Below are 9,695 nucleotides of genomic sequence, written 5' to 3' on the forward strand. Positions count from 1 at the left end.
CACCCAACCTGACACCACATTTGGATTAGCCAGAAGGCAAGGGTCCATTCTCAATACTTTGTTATATACCCTTTTTTGGGAATGACAGAGGTCAAATGTTTTCTGTAAGTCTTCACACACACCGTTGCTGGTATTTTGGCCCATTCCTCCATGCAGATCTCCTCTAGAGCAGTGATGTTTTGGGGCTGTTGCTGGGCAACACAGACTTTCAACTTGAAAGGAACAATGCTGAACTGTAGTTAATGAACAGCATACACACGTAGATGTTCCTCTTGTCCAGATGTGTTACGGCTGTGTGAAAATCAATGTAAACGGTATATTCCATGGATCTGTTGGAGTGGGTCCAATGTGCCTGGCCTGCTGGCCTTAGTGTGGGCCATGACCAGCCTTCAAAGAGCTTCCTGATGACAGAGGTGAGCGCGACAGTAAAGTTATTGAAATTAGGCCTGCCTTACATATTATTTTTTAGAAGTCTGTTTGTTCCTCTTCCGGTCTTCAAAAAAAAAATGGCCTTACTATAGAGGAAGCAGCTATAGGATGGTCTTATTTTAATGGATAGAATAAGTGGAACGGCGTCAAACATGTGGTTTCCGTATGCTTGATACTGTTTCCTTTACTCTATTACATTGAGCCCATCCTCCAAACCCCCCCCAGCCTCTTCTGCTTTACATGCACTAACATCACATGACCATCTTAGCTACTGTAGATTTAATACAATTAAAGCCATTTACAAATCGAGAGCGAGATCCTTCATTTGTATTAATCACACATACCATGTCTGCCTGTGTTTCACAATGTGGTGAATTGAGCTCACGGCATAGTCTTAAATTGTTGATTCTCAAATTAAACCTTAAGCTATATGCTGCATTTTGAAAATAAACATGCAATGTTGCAGAGATTTAAAAATAGACACACAGATCAAGGCAGACAATTTGGAGCCACAAAACACTTTATTTGCACAAAGGACCAGTTATCCAGGGCACAACACCACTGCATATTCTTGCCACACAAATGGTGTCTGGTATATTGCACTATAGATCCTCAAGTCTGCTGAAGCTTGGCTAAATATTTGTCAATGCTGCTTACCATGTTTACTGTGCTCATTGCTGTTAGCAGGTAGAGAACAATGCATCATGACTGCCATTTCAGTTTTCATGAACCATAATATTTTGCATTTGGGAGTGGAACATTTATGTACATTATTCTCCATTGGCACTCATGCACTGTGGTAATTGGCTCCAGGTGAGATCTGAGAGAAAGTTAGTTGTCACTTCCACACAGGGCCAGTAGGATCTTCTCATAGTCTCCCTTGGTGTCATCCTAAGGAGGTAAGAGAGAGCACAGAGTTACTCTGCAAAATGTAAAGGTCAATCATGTTTAGACATGTCACACTATTATACAATTTTAGTTAAATTATTTTCAGATGCCATATTTCCCAAATGGTTTGTCTTTTGTCCAGATGCCGATTGGACCTAGTAATCAGAATGCCTTATACAATGTGATGCATTACTTAACTCGGAGGGGGTGGTGTCAGTTCCCCAGACCCCGATTAAGTCTAGTCCTGGATATAAAACATTCTCAATGGAGGATCTGTTTAATTACATTTTTAGTCCAGTACTATGCTTAATCTGGGAAAACAGTAACTTGTATTTTATTGACACTAAAGAAAGTAGAGGTTTGCTCACCAGAATTTCCTGGGAGAGGGTTTTCCCAAACGTCTTCTTGTACTCCTGTTTAATCCGGGCCAGGTCTACTTCAGACCTGCTCACCATGACCCGGGTCAGAATATTGGTCCTGGTTCCTTTACCCTGGGGTATGGCACAGACACACAAACTGAAGATGTATAACCGGATAGTGGAAGCTCCTTAGCCTGAATCCAGATCTGTTTGTGCTGTCTTGTACAGTATGTGCATAACCAGTGTTCTTGTGTAGAATGTCACATCTTAAAACAAGGTAGTGTTCCTTAAGTAGAAAAATGTACTAAACAGGGAGAAACTACCAGGATTTTTCCAACAAGAAATGCAAATTTTTGTTTTTAATATATGCATTTCTGTTACGTACCATAATGATCAGGACCCAGAGCAACCTCTCATCTGGTACATAAAACCTAACAATGTTTAACAGTTAACACACCTTCATTGCCAAGTTGAGCTTCTCAGCAAAGAAAGCAGGCTTGCTTCCAGCACACTTCACTGAAAGACAAAGGAAAAACAGTCAAGTGACAGCATCGACAAGGGCATTCTCCAAAACTGTCTCAAGGTAGGAACTTGCTTAAGGCCCCCAAAAGGCCAAGGCTGGACAAGAGGGATAGGTAGAGGAGATTCAATCAAATGTTAATTACACATGCTTTGTAAACAGGTGTAGACATAGTGAAATGCTTACTTACAGGCCCTTCCCAACGATGCAGAGAAAAATAGACAAGGAATAAAAACAATGAGTAACAATAACTTGGCTATATACACGGGGTACAAGGACTGCGGCGATGTGCAGTGGTATGAGGTAGATATGTACATACAAGTATGGGTAAAGTGACTCGGCAACAGGATAGATATGCCTCTAATGTCTATGTGAGGAGTCAGAAGAGTTTGTGCAAAAAGGGTCAATGCAGTTAACCAAATAGCTACCCCGGACTAACTATTTAGCAGTCTTGTGGCTTCGGGGTAGAAGCTGCAGAGGATCCGGTTGGTTCCAGACTTTGTGCATCAGTAACGCTTTCTGTGTGGTAGCAGAGAGAACAGTCTATGACTTGGGTGTCTGATGTCTTTAACAATTTGTAGAGCCTTCCTCTGACACAGCCTGGCATAGAGGTCCTGGATGGCAGGGACCTCTGCCTCAGTGATGTACTGGGCCGTACACACTACTCTGTGGCGCCTTGCGGTCAGATGCCAAGCAGTTGCCATACCAAGTCGTGATGCAGCCAGTCAAGACAGTCGATGGTACAGCTGTAGAACTTTGAGGATCTGAGGGCCCATGCCAAATCTTTTCAGCCTCCTAAGGGGGAAGAAGCGTTGTTGTGCCTTTTGACAACTGTTGGTGTGTGTGGACAATGACAATTCCTTAGCGACGTGGACATAACTTGAAGCTCTCAATCCGCTAAACTACAGCCCCGTTGATGTAGCTGGAGGCGTGCTCCGCCCTCTGTTTCCTGTAGTCCACAATCCGTTCCTTTGCCTTGCTGACGTTGAGGAGAGGTTGTCCTGGCATCACACTGCCAGGCCTCTAACCTCCCTATATGCTGTCTCATCATCGTAGGTGATCAGGCCTACCACAGTTGAGTTGTCAGCAAAGTTAACAATGGTGTTGGAGTCGTGAGCAGCCACGTAGTCGTGGGTGAACAGGGAGTACAGGAGGGAACTAAGCATGCATCCCTGAGGGGCCCCCGTGTTGAGGGTCAGTGTGGCGGATGTATCGTCTACCCTCACCACCTGGAGGCGGCCCTTCCGGAAGTCCAGGACCCAGTTGCAGAGGGAGGTGTTTAGTCCCAAGGTCCTGAGATTAGTGATGACCGTTGAGGGCACTATGGTGTTGAACACTGAGCTGTAGTCAATGAATAGCATTCTCACATAGGTGTTCCTTTTGTCCATGTGGGAAAGGGCAGTGTTAAGTTAAAAAAAGAAGGCATCATCTGTGGATCCTTTGGGGTGGTATGCAAATTGGAGTGGGTCCCAGGTGATGTGAGCCATGACCAGCCTTGCAAAGCATTTCATGGCTACAGATGCCATTTAGACAGGTTACCTTGGCATTCTTGGGCACAGTGACTATGTTGATCTGCTTGAAACATGTAGGCATTATAGACTGGGTCAGGGAGAGGTTGAAAATGTCAGCTAAGATACTTTCCAGCTGTTCCTATGGTCTTTTCTTAAGTCAGACATAGAGCTCCATTGTCCTCACAAAACAGAAGAGGAATGAAATGACAGGCATTTGCCATCAGTAATTGGATAATATGAATATGCCACTACATTTATATATATATATAAAAAAAAAGACGATTGTTTTAGTCTCAAGACTTATTTTGCTCAGTGGGGCCTTATTTGAATGAAGAAAATGGAGCCATGGTGTAATGTTACAGGACTAAGGCCTAGTGAAGGGTGTGATGCAGCAGAAGACATGGATTGAGGGTGATGTCCTCAAATAATCTGTGTATTGGAATATTACTAGGCTTGGACCTGGCTGTGTTCGCTCACCTACGGCAGTCAGACAGTTCTCAATGTCTCCCTTCAGTTCCAGGTCAATAGCCTTTGCCACATCCACCTTACTGTACTTGGTGTACCTCTCAAACGCTGAGAGAAAGAGAGTGGGAAAGGATTATGTACTTGAAATTATTATACAGTATCAACCATGTGTGTTTGTACATGCAGTGTATGAAAAAGGAAAAAAAACACATCTAGATTCTATTAGTATTTGTGATGTGTTAAAAAAAAAAAAAATGTTAATTTTGGTTATCATTGAAGTCCACACTCAGGTATTTGCAGTGAAAAGAATGAAGTGTCTAAAATAAATTCTGGACAAATGTGGTGCCTGACTTCAACGGAAGGGTGTCAGACTAATTTTGCGGGCTGCATTCGGTCTTCACTGAGGTTCGGAGGGCCACACTTAAAATGTACTATACATCTTCGCAGTAAAAATAAGGTCCTATGTCACTTCCAATGCTCCCTGACTGTTAAGCTTTCGTTTCAATGACTGTTAGTCCCGTTACTCTGGCCAGCTTACTATGAATGTAGGTCCATTATCATTTGTAGTTTTGATTTCGTTTGTCATTTAAAATGTTGACTGAATATATAAAATAACCCCCCCCACCCCTACCAAAGCACCCGCAGGCCGGATTGAATGTGCTCGTGGGCCACATGTTTGACACCCCTGGTCTAACTGATGACAGAAACAAATCACACTATAGGGCTACGACATAATGAACAGGTGGTGAGAAAATAAATAGTGTAAGCTTATTGGGCAATGTCTTCTTTACCAAATGTGTGTATACATGTGCAGTTTGTGTGTATATTCACCTTGGCGGAGCTGAGGAGCACTTCTGGTGGTCAGAATGTCAATGAAGACAGAGCAGTCTGTTCCCTTCCTCTTCTCTCCAGCCTCATACAGGGCCTAGACAGATACAGTAGGCACGGGCATCACACACACAGGGTTCGCATTACACATCGACTCTTTGCGGTGCCCAAACTTGATTCTGACACACATTCACTCTCTTCCTCTCCTCCATACCCTGGCATCACTGTCAGCAAGTTCCTGGTTCACCATGGTGTCCTCATTCCTAGTAGCCTACAGTAAGCGAGTGAGAGAGGGTGAGTGATGTTAATTGTGCCAAACTATTTAGCTTTAAACAAACTATAAACACACAAAGAATAAAACACCTTGCAGAGCGAGAGCAGAGCATTCCTGAAGTCTGCGCCTGTGTCAGATTTGATGTCATCCTCTAGCTCCTTTTTGTATTCTAGCAATGAAAATGCCATGATTGGTTAATTGTAAATATCACATACAGGACATTTACATAGACATATTTACATATTGCGGACACACCTCCCTTATAGACTTTCTTTATCTCTCTGATCTCCTTATTGGTCCTGGAGGCCAGAATCTCAACCAGAGTATCCTCGTCTGTGCCCAATCCCTGAGAGAGAAGTCGAGAGGGGAGGGGTGTGAACAGTCAACAAGGACAAAAGGGTCAGGTCACATCAGTCGTAAAGCTAAGAAAAGTTCAGGATCGGATAACACAAACAGAAAGTGCAGGGCAGTGTTAATTATGCCCCAAACACAACAAAACATGGAGGGACTACCTGCACTTGATCAATAATAGCTCATTTTCAGGTCTACCGCTATACCAGACACCTCACACACACTGCACATCATGAAATCTAAAGTACAGTAGATACTCGTCAGCACCGTCTCCTCACATATTAAAACAGTCCCACCAGTTGTAAAAGTCCCATCTTTTTGCCTCACAACAGTGTAATAATACATCAGAATGAGTCACTCTGGGCTGAATGTGAGGAAGTGGGTGGGTGTGTGTGACTAAGCAACAGACCAAGAATACTGAATGACGACATAGCATCTCCCTCTTTAGAACGGATTCATTACTCAGTGGTGTAAAGTACTTAAGTATTACTTTGAAGTACTTTTACTGAAGTCATTTTTTTGGGTATTTATATTTGACAACTTGAACTATTACTTCCCTAAATTCCTAAAGAAAAATATATTATTTTTCTAATCCATACATTTTCCCCTGACACCCAAAAGTACTCGTTACATTTTGAATGCTTAGCAGGGCAGGAAAATGGTCCAATTCACACACTTATCAACAGAACACTTGACCCTGGTCATCCCTACTGCCTTTGATCTGGCGGACTCACTAAACACAGGCTTCGTTTGTAAATTATGTCTGAATGTTGGAGTGTGCCCCTGGCTATCTGTAAATAAAAAAAGTGCCATCTGGTTTGATTAATAAAATTATTTATACTTAAATATATTTTAAACCAAATACTTTCACTCAAGTAGAATTTCACTGGGTGTCTTACTTGAGTCCTTTTCTATTGAGGTATCTTTACGGTTACTCAAGTTGAAAATTGGGTACTTTTCCCCACCACTGATTACTCTTTAAATATTTGTATTCTGTTACCGTCTCTAGGCTTACCCAAACAAGAGGGAATCTGCACAGTTGTTTGTAATCTAAGTAGTAGTATATTTAGAGTTAGTGAGTGACTAGCTGCGTGCACGTTTACCTTCATGGCCAGTTTGAGCTGTTGGGCGTCATATTGGGCTGGGGTCTTGAGCAGAGCCAGAACCACATCCTCCAGGTCTCCCTTTAGGGCCGACTTCAGGGCAGTCTCCAGAGGCTGCAGAGAGAGGGGTGACACTCTTCCACAGTCATACACAAGTGTGAGTGCTAGGCTGGAGTTTGCACAATTTTTATCATTCCATCGGTTCTAAAGTGCAAACTCCACCCACCCGCTGCATATCCTAAACCAAACTACTGTGTTGGTAAGTGTGTCACAGCTTACCTTGCCACTAGCCTTCTCATAGGTAGCTTTGATCTGCTGTCTCTGGGCGTTGCTCCTCCTCACCAGCACATCAATGATGGTGTTCTCATCCACACCTACATCACAAGATGGAGGACCTTGTTCAATAAGAAAGGCTGTTGCGCATGTTGCCTAATCCATGAGCCCTTTTTTTACTAACACAAAATCTCTGAATGGCCCCGGCCAAATGGTGAAGCAACCCTGACTACTCACCAGCAAGAAACAATGAAAACTGACCCGGACATGCTCACACTAGTGTTGTCATGAGTCAATTTTGTACTTTGCTACCAGGGTTAGTATCACGATATTCAATACAGAAACGATACTCATATGGCTCAGTTGGTAGAGCATGGCGCTTGTAACGCCAGGGTTGTGGGTTTGAAAACGTATGTCACTACTGTAAGTTCTTAGTTACAGAGGGCATGGCATACACATTTGTTAAGGCACATGAAAGTTCACATGTTCCAGAAGGCATTTCTGCCAAAAAAAAAAGATTGTTTTTGTTCAAATGGCTCTCCTGTAAGTAGGTACACGAGACATACACTTAGTGTCCTAACACGAGTCACATATTTCCAACTTAACAGAGTGAATGGGGTGATTAAGGAAATGTGTGTGATTGATATATATCAATGTGTAAGGTGCTGTTAAACAAATTCTGTGTTCATCTCAGCCAAAGCTGGAAATATCTAACAATGAATGATAGTGCTGCTGGAAATGTGTTTTTTAATTATAGTATTTATGTCTGCCACATGTGAATTGTTTTGTTTGTTGACTGAAAAACAAAAAAGGTAATAAAACTTTAAATTGAAAACAAAAAGTGCATGGAGAGACATTTTGTGGTACGGGGCCTAGCTAGGGGTGAAAGTAGATATGTAACACAGACATATAGAGTATGTCAATCTCACCTTTGGCCTTGATGGCCTTATCCAAGATGCCTACATCCCCATCGACACTGAAATGCGGGTCAGGAGTCACAGTGCCCTGATTGGGTAAGGTCTGAGAAATTCGAGAGAGAACACTTAGTTTCCATGCAGTGAATTAATGTACATCTTCACACAATACAGAACAATGATATAGAAGCAAAGAAATGAACAGCACATACCACATAGAGTATGTTAACAATCATACAAAGAATATGTTACTAACGGGGAAAGGCGCAGGAATTGTGCATTTTTCCCCCGGTTTCAACTGTTTCTGAAGGGAAGGGCTCCTAAATTCCTTTTATGAGTCACAAGTATGCTCCTCCCATTATTTTGCATCTCAGACTCTGACCCCCTTTCTTTATCTTTAACAGCCATCCCTTGGTCTCACTTCTCTGTCCTACCTCCCCGGTCCCCCTCCTTTCTATCCAGCTACAAATGTACAAACACTGCCTGGTAACTTTCCACACATGCATACCACAAGGGGGAAAGCTGATTTGGGAAGTTCCTTCTAGAAAGTGGAGCAGAACCTTACCGAGTCGTCGGGCAGGCCCAGATAGACTGTCTGCTGCAAGAAGGCTGCGATGAAGGACATGGTGGTACGAGTCTGAAGAAGGGACTAGGGGGATTCAATAATAACCACAGTATTTAATAACATCCTTTGTATTGAACACCAAGGCCTTTTGCATTTCTGAGTGTTAAATGGAGGGATGAAAGGCTCGGTTTCCAGAATATGCTACAGTACAAGACCAATTTGGTCAAATTAAATTTCAGTGGACTCATCCAACAACCTCGTACACTTTATGCCTCATTGAATCTGGTACAAAATAAAATATTTGGCTATGACTGCCACTTAGATAGGATAATCATTACATAGAGTAAAATTAAACATGTCTATAACATGTGGATATAATTCGTGTTTATGCACAAATTATGAATTTGTCACCGCAGAACAAATTGCCCCCATCTATTTCACAATGGTATGGCAAAAATCGTGTTATGACCACGCCTAGAATTAGAATCATGTAGAACTCGCCCAAAACTTTAACCGTTTCGTCATTTTTACTCAATTAGTTCAATGGTTTTCAAGACATAACAGGATCCCCTATATAAAAGTATTCTTCAAAAATAATGAAAAAGTCACTACTACGCCAGCCACGCACACACGCCTACCTAAACGACAAACAAACAAGGATGTAGGCTAAGTACAGTAAAGTTCCTTGACAACGTAGCCGTATTTAGAATGTAGGCTAGCGGGGAAGTTACTTTCCCAGTTTAACACGGTTCAAACAAATTACTGTTACCTGGGCTCGATGTCGCGGTGTTCAAGTTCCTGGAGTAGGTTAATCGAATCAAAAAATAGGATATTTTACCGGCTGCCCAAAGATAGGGACTGGAAAACTTTCTCAGACTGAGCTTGCAGAGGCGTTGTGAAGTTGCGCTCATGTATTTATACAGCCACACGATAAACCCCACCTAGCAATGTGCATCCCACAATTGCGCTTCACTGCCATGACTGGTACTATGGAAAAGTTTCCATGCAGTCCAATAAGGAAAATTGAAAATCCTGACACAATTTGGTTAAATGAAAACAGATGTGGAATGTTCAATTGCCCTCTTGAGTTGACGTTAACAAATTACATATTTAATATATACACTACAAATTGAGAGGTAAAAATAGATTTCTTAAACCACGTTTCCATTCCAGTTTTGTATGTGAGTAAATCAAAACAGCTCTGATGGAAACAGG

General features: G+C 42.3%; 1 protein-coding gene across 2 annotated transcripts; it reads right to left on the reverse strand.

The window, feature by feature from the left end:
• Positions 1-931: 931 nt before the first annotated feature.
• On the reverse strand, positions 932-9,386 carry LOC115139803 (annexin A1-like). Of its 2 annotated transcripts, none has more exons than XM_029677604.2 (13): positions 9,250-9,386; positions 8,481-8,564; positions 7,931-8,021; positions 7,008-7,102; positions 6,729-6,842; positions 5,530-5,620; positions 5,364-5,443; positions 5,215-5,271; positions 5,004-5,097; positions 4,185-4,280; positions 2,134-2,192; positions 1,686-1,808; positions 932-1,320 (listed from the first exon to the last, which is right to left on the reverse strand). In XM_029677604.2, the coding sequence occupies exons 2-13, from the start codon at positions 8,538-8,540 to the stop codon at positions 1,261-1,263; spliced, it is 1,020 nt and encodes a 339-aa protein (XP_029533464.1). In that variant the 5' UTR covers positions 8,541-8,564; positions 9,250-9,386; the 3' UTR covers positions 932-1,260. The 2 variants fall into 2 exon arrangements, with proteins under 2 accessions (XP_029533464.1, XP_029533465.1); XM_029677605.2 differs by having other exon boundaries at positions 8,481-8,552; positions 9,250-9,333.
• Positions 9,387-9,695: the final 309 nt, after the last annotated feature.

This window comes from Oncorhynchus nerka, linkage group LG13, assembly GCF_034236695.1.
Source record: "Oncorhynchus nerka isolate Pitt River linkage group LG13, Oner_Uvic_2.0, whole genome shotgun sequence".
Lineage (NCBI taxonomy): Eukaryota > Metazoa > Chordata > Actinopteri > Salmoniformes > Salmonidae > Oncorhynchus > Oncorhynchus nerka.

Excerpts from the sequence above, each read along its gene's own strand:
- LOC115139803 (XM_029677604.2), bottom strand. The coding sequence starts at position 8,540 with ATGTCCTTCATCGCAGCCTTCTTGCAGCAGACAGTCTATCTGGGCCTG. Across the intron at positions 8,022-8,480 it reads TGGGCCTGCCCGACGACTCG|ACCTTACCCAATCAGGGCAC; the intron begins GTAAGGTTCTGC and ends CGAATTTCTCAG. Across the intron at positions 5,272-5,363 it reads CTCTGCTCTCGCTCTGCAAG|GCTACTAGGAATGAGGACAC; the intron begins GTGTTTTATTCT and ends CGCTTACTGTAG.